Source organism: Vipera ursinii, assembly GCF_947247035.1.
Source record: "Vipera ursinii genome assembly, chromosome: Z".
Taxonomy (NCBI): Eukaryota; Metazoa; Chordata; class Lepidosauria; order Squamata; family Viperidae; genus Vipera; species Vipera ursinii.
Window position 1 is genome coordinate 72,609,358 of NC_139517.1, and position 16,018 is coordinate 72,625,375.

The 16,018-nt window shown below is 43.3% G+C and overlaps 1 protein-coding gene across 1 annotated transcript in view; it reads right to left on the reverse strand.

Annotated features, from left to right (window-relative positions):
* Positions 1-15,060, reverse strand: part of LARS2 (leucyl-tRNA synthetase 2, mitochondrial) — an 80,670-nt gene extending 65,610 nt beyond the window's left edge. Inside the window, exons 1-3 of the mRNA XM_083377251.1 lie at positions 14,970-15,060; positions 6,764-7,021; positions 3,162-3,290 (exon numbers count right to left, since the gene is read on the reverse strand). Of these exons, the coding sequence (XP_083233377.1) occupies positions 3,162-3,290; positions 6,764-6,997 (363 nt within the window). The 5' untranslated portion in view covers positions 6,998-7,021; positions 14,970-15,060. The remainder of the gene's footprint in view (positions 1-3,161; positions 3,291-6,763; positions 7,022-14,969) is intronic.
* Positions 15,061-16,018: the final 958 nt, after the last annotated feature.

Sequence of the window (16,018 nt, forward strand, 5' to 3'; positions counted from 1 at the left end):
CAAAGTGCAACCCAAAACCCACTTATATAATGTTGGGTGCCTGGTGGGCATGGCCCATTGGGTGGGTGTGGCCCATTGGGTAGGCATGGCCCATTGGATGAGCATGGCTGTGGTGGTAATGGCAGACTAGGTGGGACTAAAAAGTTCAATCAATCAATTCCAACTTTGCGAGATCTTTTTCTCTCACAAGAAGTTGAAATTGATTGAACTTTTTTTTTTGCACACGGTGGTGGAGGCCTAAAGCAAAAAGGTTTTATTAAACCCAGCTGAAGGCCTAGGACTGGGGCGGCGGTGCGCGTGCCCACAGAGAGGGCTCTGCTGCCACCTGTGGTTTGCCACCATGGTCTTAAGCCCTTGGTTAGAACTTGAACTATTAAATTTTTATCAGTCCCAGACTGTGAATCAAATTGAAGATTAAATCAATAATAATAATAATAATAATAATAATAATAATAATAATAATAATAATGATGACGATGAAGAAGTAAAAAGGATCGAAAATTTCCCTTTTGTTCTACATCAAGGATGTCAAACTCGCAATGTCATGTGATGTGTCACGACATATCGTGACTTTTTTTCCATTGCCGGCAATGAAGTGGGCGTGGTTTCACCATGACGCATCAGGCCGTGGGCCGGCAGTTTGATATCCCTGCTCTACATGGATGATTTAAAATGGGGGGGGGGGAAAGCTGAATTAAGCTCACTACTGAAAAGCAGCGAGGAGTTAGCAGAGACAATGAAATGCAATTTGGCACTGACAAATGTGCAACAATTGCTGTTAAGGCAGGAAATATTATTGAAGATGATGGATTCGAACTTGATAATAAAGAGTTGACAAAGGCAGTAACACCAGAAGAAGGGTACAAGTACTTATGAGTTTTGGAAAGCTCTGAACCTGTTGCAGAATCAAGTCAAGGAAGCTACTTTAACAAAAGACATAAAGCGAGTCTGGAAAATCTTGAGATTAAAGCTAAGTGAAGGAATTATCATAAAGGCAATTAACACCTGGGCAGTGCCTGTAATATGATACTTAGCTGGAATAACTGACTGGACTCAGCTAGAGAGCCTGGCAACAGGACAGAAAATAACATTCTCATTTGCTGAAGCTGATCTATGGGAGAATGAAGGCATGGCAATTTTAAAAAGCTAATTAACTGTGCCCAAATGTACAGTCATTTAAAGTGGACTTTCAGGAAACATTTCTTTAAAAAAAATTCACTAGTGAATGCAGTGTGGAGAGATTTGGTTATTACTGTAAGATAAATACATTGTGTGAGATAAAATAAGTGTAAACAGTTTCAAGTCCACTATCAATTATCCATAGATTAATCTCAGTAACAGATGTATTTTTCTGTTACCATGGTGACTAATGTACCCTTCAAACTACATTCCGGAAAATCCTTGCTTCAATTCCATTGCCTCTACACTCTAGGCTGTGAATAGATTCTAAAGATGCTTATGAAAATGCACTTTTCTGAAGTTGTAGAACTTGACCAGTATTCAAAGGAGATGCAAAACCAAGTTTGAATAAGAGCAGTGAAAAGGGGAGGAAAGGGAATGGGTAAGGATAGCTTCAAATTAAAAAAAAAAAAACACAACATGGCACAATTAGAGAGCCATTTCTTGTAATTTTCTTGTAATGAGAGAAGGAAGAGAGGAATACAAATATGGACTGTGACATACGGATACTCCCACTGGTTCTCCAGTTTCTGAATCATTTGCTCTTTGCTATTTTGGTACATTATGTAAAACTACTGAATTTGAATCAAAGCTCAAAAATGTAGTTATATATTAAATCAAATCTGTGAAAACATTCTAGTTAATAGCTGCATCTGATAGTGGATGTGGCTATTTTTGTAAAATACACAAATGGCAAAATCCATCTCAATAAAAGTATATTGTTAATAATGAAAATGGGGGAAGGAATCTGCAGTATATACAGACTTTTCTTAATAGCAAACAAAAACTTTTCCTGCAACAACCTTCCAACCCATCTATCATATAAGACAAAAAATTTTTTGTCAAAGTGTCTTGGGGTTAAATTATACGTTGAACAGCTAAGGGAAGTAAGTATGTTTATAGCTAATGAAGAGAAGGTTCAGGAGAGACATGATAGCAGTCTTCCAATACCTGAACGTCTGCCATAAGAAAGAGAGCATTGATTTATTCTTGACAAGAAGTAATGGATGGAAGATCATCAGGGGCAATTCAACCTGAAAATAAGGATGAATTTCCTGACAGAAAGAATGATTAATCAATGGAACAGCTGGACTTCCAGAATTGTGGGTGCTGCATTGCTGGAGGATTTCAAGAAAAAATTCCAGACCTATGATTCTATGAGAACCAAGTTTTCCAATAATGCAACCTTGTAGAGAGGCAGTGTAAACATGTAAAAAATATTTTAAGATTGTACCGCACATTAGTTATATCAGATAGGCAGGAAAACATATTTTAATAACATGCAGAGGGAACAGAAAAGAAGCTTGAATACCGAAAAACTGGGAAATGGAAGTTATCAAAACAAAAGACAACTCCACAAACAATCATGAACAAAAATGGTGAAGACCTGCTTATAATATACTCCTTAATTCCTTTCATGGTTCAGTTTGGATCCTCACAATTTACACTTTAGTGAGTTCAACTTTTCCAGCTTTGTTGACTGGTGGGGGGTGGGGGAAGAGGGGATGGTGTTATATTAGTGGCAGGCAAGTGCATGCGCTCCCTTCCATTTGTTCAAGCTTGCCCGCCGCTCACACAAATACAGTACGCACATACTCACCTGCTATTTGTGCAAGTTGGGATGTTTGTGCGAACATTCTCCTGCCACTTCCTTGGTCCAGTTCTGAACAGCTCAAGGTCTGGTAGTGGGCCGCAGCCTGGTGGTTGGGAAGCCCTGCTTTAGTGTCTCTATGTCCTTTTTGGTTGGGAGAATGACTTATGAATGCATTGGGATCAACTCTCCAGATTTACAACTAATATTGATATGCTTTATCATCATTTATGTAATAGCTGTGATATACAGAAGAATTTCCCTAAATTAATCAGAATTAATTAATTTCTCTAAACCCTTAACCTTATCTATATATCAATAGGAAAACCTATCTCAGTTGATGGAAGGAAGGAAGGAAGGGAGGGAGGGAGGGATATTCTAAAATACATACCTGAAATCCTCTCATTTTTTGAAACCGTGCTACTGTGTCACTTATCGTGTATACTCGAACATGGCCCATGTGAAGTTTTCCAGAAGGATATGGGAACATAGACAAGATGTAATACTTCGGCTTTGATTTCTAAACAACAAAAAAAAAACCCACTTTGAGCAGAAGCTACATAATTTTTTTAACACTGCTTGTTTTAAAAGGAAAGCTACACTTTCTATGCCAAGATATTTTAATAACTACAGATTGCCTATTCTTTCCTATGGATCACAAAATGTTACATAATGCTTTACTTTCCATGATAAAAAATGGAGAATAAAATGGATTCTCATGCCTTTCTCAAAGGGTCAAATTTTACTTGTTGACATTTTGGAAATAAGCAATTATATTTTATGATCTATTGGGATTCATAAGCATTCTGAGTGACTAAATATACTGCATAAGAGCATGTGCAGGCTATATGTATTGTATATCCTGGCTGATCCCACTGGAGAAAAGAAACACATATGTAATTACTAACTAGAAAAAGATTGAAGAACAAAAACACTAGATGGCAATAAGGCTTGGAAGAATGACTGCAATGAAATGCAGAAATAATTTAAACAGTAGGTACAACTTGCTATACCAGCCTCCCTGCCACATGGCAGTTCCCCACCTGGGCTCCTTGACCTCACTGCAGGCTGAAGGTAGAGTTCCTCAGGCTTATAGTTCTCAGGAACTTCAATCTGCCATCCCTGGGAATGCAGTTAGAGGTAGCTTGGGATTTCATGGAAACTATGACTTCCATGAGCCTGTCCCAGGTTCTGGGTGAGTAGGAATAGTGGTTACACGCCTAATTGGGTGTCCTTGTTGGAACAGTGCCTATGTGATTGGGAACTGGTGGACTTATCTTGGTCCCCGCCACAGACAAATCAGAGATGGTTTATGATGAATCCTCCAGAACTATACCCACTGGTGATTAATGAACTTCGATGGGTTTCAGAAGGAACTGGGAGTTATTACTGAAGATATGCTGTATAGCCCCACCTGAGCTCTTAGTCACCACTTGCAATAGGAAGGTGATTGAGGCTCTGGATAGGATTGCATCCATGCATCTCCTATTTCATAGACCTGTTTGTCCCTTGTGATATATGGAGGAATTGGGAGAGATGAAACAGATGAAGAGACATCTAGTGTGCTATTGGCAGAAGACAAGGGATGAACTTGATGAAACACAGGTAAGAGTTACTATTAAAACCAACCTCACAGTGATTCAGGCAGCAAAGTGTAAGTATTTCTCTGCACCAACCGCATCTGCAGATAATTGGCCAGAGACCCTCTTTAAGGTGAGCTGTCTCCTTTTGGGAAGGAGAACATAGAAGGCCACCAGAAGGGACACACTGAGGAATTTGCTAATTTTCTGGAAGACAAAATTGCCTGGATTTGTTCCCATTTATATGCCAGTGTGGTTGCTGGTCAAATGGAGGCATCTGGGGCAGGTTCTTGCCTAGGTATCTGGGAACACTTTGATCCTGTTGCTCCTGAAAAGTGGACAGGATCCTGAGAAGTATTAAGTACAAACCATCTGTATTTTAGATCCATGTCCCTCCTATCTTGTGAAAGTTTCTCAAGAGGTGACATGCAGGTGGGTTCTGATAATGATTAATGTTCTTTGTAGGAGAGGGTGTTGCCCAGAATTTAAGGAGACTGTGGTCCACCCCTCATCTTAAGTCATTCTTAGACTCTATCCTATTGGATAATCTTTGTCCTTTCTGGGGAAGGTTGTTGAGAAGGTGGCTGTGCAGCAGCTCAAGATTTCTGGAAATGGATTATCCTTAGATACTATAAATCAGGGGTGTCAAACTCGATTTCATTGAGGGCCGCATCAGCATTGCGGTTGCCCTCAGGGGGCCGGGTGGGTGTGGCCTGGGTGGGCGTGGCCTACTGGGTGGGCATGGCTAAAGTGCGTATGGCCTACTGGGTGGGCATGGCCAGCTCTACATCGTTCACATCAAGGGTGCCTATGGGGGCCTGGGCAGGAGTGGGACAGATCTGAGGGTCTCTGGCTGGAGGAGGGTCTCTGGGCCAGGGCCAAGGCAGTGGGGGCCGTTCCCTCACTGTTTCCAGGACCGCATGAAACCACTTCGCGGGCTGGATCTGGCCCCCGGGCCTTGTGTTTGACATGTCTGCTATAAATCATAGTATCCTTTTGGAGCAGCTTCAGGGGTTGGGGGGGCTCTATGTTGTCCTGGTTCATTTCTTTCCTCTGTGGTCACAGTCAGTCGGTGCTGATAGGAAACAAGAGGTCTGGCCCTTATCTACTACTCAGTAATTTCTCCATTTCTGTTTAACATCTACATGAAACTATCGGGTAAGATCATCCACCACTATGAGCTAACATATCATCAATATTTTGATGACACTCAGCTATGTCTTGGCTCACGGTGAGTTAAGCAATGCCATGACCTTTCTTTAGCATTAAGTGCTAGATGGGGAGCAATGGGCCTGAAACTGAACTCTGGTAAGATGCAATAGCTCTGGGTTTGGGGTTCCTTGGTCCATGAAGAACTGCCATCTTTGATCTTGGATGTGGTGGTACTGCCCCAGACAAGCCCAGTGCATAATCTGGGGGTTCTCCTGGACTCATGATTCCTGCTCAAGAAGCAGGTAACACTCATGGCCAGGAGGGCATTTGCACAACTGCAACTTAGGCAACAGTTATGCACTTTCCTAGACCAACAGTCCCTGCTCACAATCAGTCATGCCCTAGTCACCTCTCATCTTGACTGTTGTAACATGCTCTACATGGGCTGCCCTTGAAAAGTATCTGGAAACTTCAGTTGGTTCAAAATTCAGCAGCACACATGGTTTTGCATAGCCCTAAGTGTGCACATGCCACTTCTCCCGCAGGAGCTGCATTGGCTGCCAATTTGCTTCTGGATCCAATTCAAGGTACTGGTTGTCACCTTTGAAGTCTATAAGGCTTGGGGCCAGGTTATCTGAAGGACTGTCTTTTCTTGGTGCCTGACCCACAGAGTGGGGAGGCAAGGAATACTGTAGGTGCCCTCTCCTAAGAACCTAGTGGGATCAAGAAGAGCCTTCTCTGTGGCGGCTCCCTCCTCGTGGAACACCATTACCCAAGAAATAAGATTGTCCCCAACTTTGACACTCTTTTGCTAGGCCCTGAAGACCTGGTTTTGCCAATGGGCTTGGGGAACCCACTTGACAACTGACTGTTGTTGCTAGGGGGATGGGGATTATTGCTTTTTATTGTTTTATATTGAGACTGAGTTGGGCAGCTGTGTAAATTTTCATACATACATACATACATCTTAATTTTGTTTGCTTTTGTGCTTTTGACTCCTGGTGGCTGCCAGGGGTTTTTGACAAGGTTAATTGGAAATTGTTTGCCATTTTCTCCTTCCTAGGGCTAAGAAAGAAGGACTGGTCCAAGGTCACCCAGCTGGTTTGTATCTAAAGAGGGAGTAGTACTCGCAGTCTCCTAGTTTTCTAACCTACTGCCTTAACTGCTACACCGAACTGGCTTCATGTAGGGATGATGTAATTGGGATATGAAAAACAATGTGTTTTAAATATGTGATCTTGATTGTTGCTGCAAGACTTACATCTGTTTCTGTGATTTTGCTGAATGATTCCTTTATTCTTGAACACCACCAGTTTTCAACTTTCTTCCTGGTCTCTGATGTATAATTTTGTTCCCACTTTCCTGTTTCACTAAAAATAGTTCTGCTGCATCTTAGGATTCGCCTATTCTGCCATTTACTTGGGTTTAGTACTCCACTCAGTTGTCTTCTCCAACATGATGGGAACAAAAATACCTTATTGCAAAGGAACCACATTCTCTGCAGAGTATGTTGGCAATCCTATTGAAAACAGATAGATAACCTTTATTATCATTTTTTACTGTGGGCACAATGGCACACATTAAAAATGAAATTTAGTTGCTTGCTCCCAAAGTGTACACATACGTAACACACATTTAAACATCCATATAAGTAACATATAAATATTAATCACTGTCCATCTTGAATACATAATGAGTTCACAAGGTTAATACTGTATGGACCAAAGCTGTGACTGAATCTGGATGTTCTGCTTCGGATACCATGGAGCCTCCTCCCAGAAGGTAACAAGGAAAACAGGTTGCAAAGAGGATGGGTAGTGTCCCAGACAATCTTACAGATCCTGCTCAAGCAACACGTATGTGCTATGTCCTGGATGGAAGGGAGAGAACTGCCAATAATCTTTTCAGCCATCCTCACCACTTTCCGCACTACCTTCCTGTCTGAAGCAGTGAAGTTTCCAAACCAGACTGTTATGCTGTATGATAGGATATTCTCAATTGTCCCTCTGTAGAAAGTGGTAAGGACAGGGGAAGGAAGATGTGCTTTTCTAATGCAACACAGAAAATGTAGGTGCTGCTCTGCCCCCTTCACCAGTGTCTCGCTGTGGAGCAACCAAGCCAGCCTACTTGTTAACTGCACACCCAGGAATTTGATGCTGGTAACCATCTCCACAGGTGAATCATTAATGCACAGAGAAGTGTGACTGTGCCTGCCTTTTCTGAAATTGACAATGATCTCTTTGGCTTTTCCAGTATTTAAAACTAGGCTATTTTCCAGTTCACCAAACCCTCAAGCTCCTTGCAGTAAGTACCCTCATTGTCATCATGAATAAGACCCACTACTGTTGTATCATCTGCGAACTTCACCATATGGTTGGTGGCAAACCTAGCACTACAGTCATGGGTCAACAGGGTGAACAGCAGTGGACTTAGGACACAGCCCTGAGGAGAACCCGTGCTCAAGAAAATGATGTCAGAAATATTTGTTCCAGCTCGCACATATTGGGGCCTGTTAGTAAAAAAATCAAGAATCCAGGAACTTCTGGTTTGGCGTTCGACAAGACAGGTGGAAGAAGCCGAGGCTCTAGCTTCTTAGCCCGATTTCATTCTGCCTGGTGACCCCAAGGGGTCGGAAAGTTGCCTGGAGGGGCAATGAAGGAGGGATGTCTCAGGAGTCTGGACTAGATGGCAGTTGGTCCAGATGGACTGGAGAAACCCTCCAAAAGGACGGAGGAAAGGCTGCCTGGTAAGTCCAGACAGCCCATGTCATCGCCAGGCAGAAGAAAAGCGAGGAGCCACAGCACTCTGCTAAACACCTGATTGTCAACAGCGTGTGAAACTGGGTGAGCCTGCTCTTTCATTCCTTTTCCTATTAGACCTAGAATGTTGATCCCCTGATTTTTCTTTTTTTACTTTATTTTCTCTCCTTGAGATATTGGATTAAACCTAAAGTAGTTGGCTCCTTTTACAGTATCGATTTTAGCCTAAGACAGTTGGCTGGAAAAATGAGTACATCAAATCTGCACCTTATGTTGGAACATCTAGCCCACGGGTCGGCAACCCACAGCTCTGGAGCCGCATGTGGCTCTTTCAGCCTTCTACCGCGGCTTCCAGTCCTCCTCTGCTATTTGCAGAGAGAGAGAGAGACAGAGAGAGAGGCACTTGCGCTTCGCTTCCCTTCTCTCTCTCTCCAATCTTCTGCTCACCTGGCCAGCCGGCACCTGGGCATCCCGCCCCCTGGGAGAAGCATGGACAGGAAGTCCCTTTCCCAGGCTGGCCCCGTCCAAGGCGCACGTGGCCGGGGAGCTGCGCGGGGCAGCCCTGGGATCCTCCCTGGGAGCGGCCCACCAGAGCCTCCGCTAAACGGGCCAGCCCTCCCGCAAGCCGCGGCCCTGAGGGAGCGCAGCCCCTGTGATCCCCAGCCAGCGCTCCCATTGGCCCCGCTGGCCAGGAAGGTACGCCAGAGTCCCGGCTGCCAGGAAGGAAGAGGGAGACGCAGCAAGAGCAAGAGAGGAGCGCCGATTGAAAGCCAGCCAATCAGAATGTCCGTGGTGTGTCAGCTTGTCAGAGAACAGCTGGCCAGGTGAGCAGAAGATCAGAAAGGGAGAGAGGGGGGAGGGAGAGAGAGAGAGAGAGAATATGAATATATGTGGTTGTCCTTACTGGAGTTAGTAAAGAATGTTTAATGAAATATTTTGATGTTTTTTTAATTAAAAGATAAGGAATGGGGATAATTATGCTGTATTTAAAGATGGTAGATAAGCTACTAAAATTGTTTTTACCTGTTGGGATGAAGGAGAAAAAAAAATTTCCCCTCGAAATTTTTTTCTTTTCTATTTTTCTATTTGTAGTTTTTATAATTTGCACCGGCTTTTTATTTCATAAATACGAGAAGCACTCAAAAAAGACATTATTTTATTTGAAAGTAACTTTCAACCTAGCGTCTTTTTTTGGAGTTCAAACTGTTTTTGTTGCATGCAGAAATAAAAATTTTGTTTTCTTTGTAGCAGTTCATTGATTTCATAAATGCAACACACTATAGTTTTTTTATACATAGCATAAAGGTAAAAAACGATATATGCAATGTTATCTTCATTTAAATGTCAAAACGGTTTGTGGCTCCAAGTGTTTTCTTTTCTGTGGGAAATGGCTCGAAATGGCTCTGAGTGTTTAGGGTTGCCGACCCTGATCTAGCCCAACAAACCAGGGATCTACTGAAACAATGTTGCAGCATGAGAAAATAAGCACTGCTCAAAATGAGATCCAAACTACATTAAAATTAATTCAAGAATCAATACAAAAAAAACATGAAGAGACAAAAAGTAATTTTGATAAATTAAACGAACAAATCTCAGACATAAGACACAAGCCACCAGGCTTCCTGGCAGCACATCCCGCAGGGGAGGTCTGCTAGGGAGGTGGTGGTCCAGCGTTGTTTCCCCCCCTTGTGCATGTGTGTGTCGGACCCACGGGGAACAGCTGGTAGAGGCAGCGGCAGTCCGGCATTGTTTTTCCCCCTCCTGTGTGTGTATGTGTGTGTGTGTATGTGTGTGTTAGACCCGCGGGGAACAGCTGGTAGAGGCAGAGCCAGTCTGGCGTTGTTTCCCTCCTCTCGTGTGTGTCTGTGTGTCAGATCCGTGGAAATGGCTGGTGGAAGCAGTGGCAGTCTGGTGTTGTTTCCTCCCCTCGTGTGTGTGTGTGTGTGTGTGTCGGACCCGCGCGGAATGGCTGATAGAGGCAGCAGCAGTCTGGTGTTTCCCCCCCTCGTGTGTGTGTGTCAGACCTGTGGGAACGGCTGGTAGGAAGGCGGCGGTCTGGTGTTTGCCCCCACACCCCGTGTGTATATCGGGGCTCAACACAAAGAGAGACGCAAATACTGGACTGCTGCCACCTCTACCAGCCGCTTCCTGCGGGTCCAACTCACACACATACACACACACAGAGAAGAGGGAGAAACAATGCCGGACTGCCTCTACCAGCCATCTCCACGGGTCTGACACACACACACACAAACGAGGGGGGAAACAATGCCAGATCGCCACCTCCCTAGCAGACCTGCCGTGCGGGATGTGCTGCCAGGAAGCCTGGTGGCCCGATGAGCGGACTGTGCAGACCAGGGCCCATCGGCCGAGGCCGGGCCAGCTCCAGGATGCCGCCAGAGTCAACGAGCGGCTCGGTGTGGTTCTGATATCGTCGGCACAGCCGAAGCACAGAGGAGCTAGTGGAGGCGGGCCAGCGCCGGGGTGAGGAGTCCCCGTGGCTCGCAGTTCGTGGCACCAACAGGGCAAGGGACAAACCGGCGTGGCAGCTGTGGGGAGAGGAATCCTTGCAGGCTGCGATTCAGAGGGAAAGAAGTTGGTGCGGAGCTGCAGGAGGCGGTGGCTCGCTGGTAAAACTAACAGACTTGGAGGCACCACGGCTGGCCTTTCGAGGTGCCTCGGACCTTCATTGACTTCCATGGGGACGAATGGTAATGAAGGGGCCGACTGGGGCAGATTGAAACCACTGCAGGATGGCTTTGAGTGGCACAGAGAGAGACGCAAACACATCTCCACAGGAGAGGCAGCAAGGGCAGAAGATGAGGAGGCAGCGGTGGCTCACTGGTAAACCAACGGACTTGGTCTCTCTTTCTCTCTCACATACACACAAACATGGAGAGAGAGAAAAGGGGGAAAAGAAGGAGGGGGTCTGGCTTTAAGTGCAGGATGGCTTTAAGTGCCAGAGAGAGAGGCAGAGAGACACAAACACATCTCCACAGGACAGGCAGCAAGGGTAGGACACTCTCTCTCTCTCTCTCTCTCTCTCTCTCTCTCTCTCTCTCTCTCTCTCACACACACACACACACACACACACACATACACAAACACACAGAGAGAGAGAGAGACAAGAGAGGCAGCAAGGGCAGGATATGAGGAGTCAGTCTATGTCTGTGCACACGCACAGACTTAAATGGAGGCTTCCAAACCTGACAAGCATACACATGTGGATATCTGCAACCAGTCGTTGCAAAAAATAGGATAAAAAGGGGGAAAAGTGGGCATGACTATTTAAAGACCCCCACTTTTCCTTTCCTTCCTCCTTTTTGGTAGTGTTGACTTCTGCTCCTCCAATCCTGGCTGCTCCTCGCGGTCCCTGCCTGCCAGCCGCTGCATTCAACTTTTATTTGCTTGGTGGACTGGGGAGAGAGGTGTTTCCCCAATTCTTTCCACTCCTGCTGTGGCGATTTCTGAGAGCGGGGAGTAGCTACCTGCTGGGCAAGCCCCAAAAGCTTTCTTCCTCTCCCCGATCTTGCCTTTCTTGCTCGCCCTCTGATGTAGGCTTCTGCTGGGTTTCCTCAACCTCCTGCTGCCCGTTTTATTTTAATCCCACCACCACCTCCCCCTTTCACAAAGCCTCGAAAAATTTGCAGCAGCTCCTTCTCCCCGTCAGCCTTGTCCTCCACTCCCTTGGAAGCTTCACGCCAAAAGGCGGAAAGAAGAAAGTCCCAGAGAGGGAGACCGTAGGGCGGCGGGAGAGCAGTCTTTTCTGAGGGGAGGAAAAGCCAGGATGGCAAAGCTGTCCATACCAGAGGTGGATGGGGACAGGGCTGGTGCATGTCTTGCCTTAGGCTCCACTCTTCAATCAAGCCTGTTGTTATGCGCATGCACCAGCACATTTTACAGCTCCCAGTTTTTCTGTGTGTGATGGAACCGGTTCCGAGTGGCTCTCTCGCTGTTTCAGGTTGCCGACCCCTGCCCTAAGGACATGTCCAAGGATATTATCTGGGCCTGCTGCTTTTCGAATGTTAACTTTCTGCAGTGTTTTCTGGACAGAGATGACATTAAAGTTAAGCACTTGCTTGTCAGGATGGGAAACAACTTTCCTAGCAGGAGTGCTATTTGATGCCTCAAATCTTCCCAAAAATGTATTCAGCTCATTTAGGAAGTCTGTGTCATCCTTGCATCTCGATAGAGCCACTTTATATAATCCATAATGGCTTGGATTCCTTGCCACATTTGCCTGGTGTTTGTTGGGTCCTGAAAAAAGTTCTGAATTTTCTGGCAATGGGTTTGTTTTGCACCTTTTATGGCACTTTTCAAATTAGCTCAGGCTGTTCTAAGTGCCAACATGTTGCCGGATTTAAAAGCCACATTTCATGTTTTCAGCATCTTGCGGAGCTCATAAGTCACCCACGGTTTTTCATTTGCCCTCACAACAATGCTTGGACACTGACATCCTCCATGTGCTTTTGGATATATACAGACACCTTGGTGGCATACTCAACATTTACATGTTGGTTATCAGTTGCTGCTTCTTTGAACATGTCCCAATCTGTACATTCAAAGCAGTCTTTTAATGCTTCTATAGCTCCCTCTGTCCAAACCCTCACCGGCTCTCCTGTAGGTTTCACTTTGACTAATAAAGGTTTATATGCTGGACTAATAAGCAGCACTGAGAGATGGTCAGAAGGGCCCAGTTGAGGGCAGGGGATAGCTTTGAATGCATTCTTGATGTTGGAATAAGCAAGATCCAGTGTACTGACCCCTCTGGTTGCAAAGTTCACATATTGATGGAAATGTGGCAGAGTAACTTTCAAATCAACTTGATTAAAGTCCCCCTCTACAATAAATGCACCCTCTGAGTGAGTAGTTTGTAAGTTACTGATGGTATGATAGAGAACCTTCAGGGCCTCTTCTCTGTTTGCATCAGGGGGAATATACACAGCTGTGATAATGATAACAGAAAATTCTCTAGGCAGACAGAAGGGTCTGCATTTGAGGGTCAGAAGCTCCACTTCAGGGGAGTACAGACCTGAAACAACCTTGGCATTATTACACCATCTGTCATTTATATAAAAACAGACGCCCCTCCCCGGGATTTGCCACTAAGAGCAAAATTCCGGTCCATTACCTTCAGTAATAATTAGGGAATAATTCAGGAAAAGATGAATTCATTTAGTTTAAGAAAATATTACTTTTTGGAGAATTTCTAATAGCAAAACCTTTTTCAAAAATATCATAGGTTTGCATGCTATATGTACATCAGTTTTATTAATACTTTGGCTGGATTACATGGAACTGTGTTATTATAGCAAGTAAATAAAACATTTGGTAGCCAAAAGTCAATATATCAGCAAACATATACTTCACATTATTTCATATTTTCCAAACACTACTGCTGTGCAAAATTTCCTGTAGAAATGAGAACACACTTAAAATAAACAATAAATGTGAATGGCAGGCATAATCCATACAATAACTGTATTGGGATTGTGCTTTCATGAAATTTGTTCATCTATAATCTTATAAATATAATAAATATTGGCAGTGTGCCACAGAATGCAAAGGAATGTTTGCTAGTTAAGACATAGATTTACATGTTGAGAACATCTCTTGAAAGTGTATGAGTCTACCACTTCAAAAACACAAATTGAAAAACTATGAATGATACCTCCCACGTTAATTGCTCTTGAAATCTACCCTTTCAGTCTTCGGAGAAGGGCGGGATATAAATGGAATTAAAATAAAAAAAAAAATAAATAATTTTTTTTTGTAAATGTAGACAGTTTGCAACTGAATCTTCTAATGTGCTCTGAGTGAGTCCTACGGGAATAGGGCAGTATACAAATCCAATAAAATAAATAAAATAAATCCACTAGAATTCAAGGCTGGTATATTTAATTTTTTTAAAAAAAATTACTGAATTGCCTGGTTATACAACCTTTTCATTATAGCAGAAAATAGATAAGATAAAAGCACTGACCTGCAGGATATAGCAAGTGCACAGAAATATATATGAGAGGGGAAAAAATATAGGTGTCATTTACTGATGCGAGATCATTGTAACCCATCCCTAGATTGGACAGCCATTTGTCTGAAATGGTATAGGGTTTCCTGCCTGAGCAGGGAGTTGGACTAGATGACCTCCAAGGTCCCTTCCAACTTTATTATTATTATTACTAACATTTTATTTCATCTGATTTACAGTCATGACCATTTTAGTTAATCTCAGTTTATAACCTACTAAACTGCCTTGTATTAAACGAAGTTGACTGTTATAATCTGGAATGATCCCACAGACTATAAATTACTTTTTTGTGTTAAATTTAAAATATATGTCTTTATAATTATATTATTACTTCATGGCCTCTTCAACTAAAAAAATAGATTGTAGGACTGTCCCGTGCAGAGGTAGGAAACCTAAAGCCGTCTAGAGCCGCGTTTCTTAACTTGGTAACTTAAAAATGCCTGGACTTCAATTCCCAGGATTCCCCAGTCAACTATTTTCCGCTGGCTCTGTAATTCCAGAACAAAATTGAATTAGACGGAAACTGCCCGGATTCAAGGGATCTTCGTACGACTTTGTAAACTAACCTATAAAGAAGTGGAGAACGACTAATACATATGCAGAGTGTGTCTCTAACTCGGGGGGGGGAAGAGAATGACGCAATAAAGGAAAAGAAGCGAAGTTCTTAGAACGGTACTTACATATGAATAGGAAGGAGCGTGGCTCACACGTCTCGCAACACAACAAGGGCGCTGCCATCTTATTTTGCGCTGCTCCTATGGCGAGCAAAAGGCCGACTCGCGCATGCGCAGAACCACCCATGTGGAGAAGTTCTTTGATAGAAGTTAGATTGAAAATCTGCGCTCCATCGGCGAGCAAAAGGCCGGTTCGCGCAGGCGTAGAACCACCCCAGTAGCTTAGTAAGGGAGTTAGCTTGAAAAAGGGGTTGGGGTTTGGTTTGATTGAAGTGTAGTCTGAGGAGTTGCAAGAAAAAAGGTGGGTTGAAATGTTTAGCTTGCTCTCCCTCCTCCTTTTCCAGTTATAGGGAGAAATGAGATCCTTCCTAAATTGTTCAAACTGTTTTCCTACTTTATTATGTTTTCAAAATACGTTTTTCCTTGCCACGATCATAAGCTATTTTTTTTGGGTGCGGAGTTGCCTAATTTTTTAAATAGATTTGAATACTTTTTTTTATAATTCTGTAGTTACAACCTAGATCAGGGGTGTTCAAACTTGGCCCTTTTATAACTTGTGGACTTTAACTCCCAGAATTCCTCAGGCAACGTGCCTGACCTAGATGGTTCTTTTCGTTATTGGTTATACTAAGTATCTATCTTGCTGAAATTACAGTCTTATTTATTATCTGATTATACTTTTGTTTTTCCTCTACAAGCTGAATGGATAAAAGCTAACAACATTCACTATCTTTCTTTCCCTCTTTATTATCACTGAAAAATGTGGCATTGCATTCTGGGATAAAATTTGAATCAGGCTGTTAATTTCTCTTTCAAAGTTCAGGTGGGAGGCAACAAAAAACAAATCAAGTCTCAGAAATTTGCACTTTTTTGAAAAAACGTAATTTTATATTTTGTTAGCATGAAAATAGCAAAACAATATTGCTACTTTAAAAAAAAGTTTATGCAGAGTAGAATGCCATATAAGTTATAGGTTTCTTTTTTTTTTTTAAATTTTTTTATTAAATTTATTATTTAAAAACATTGGACACAGTACCAGCGAGCTGACAAACCTT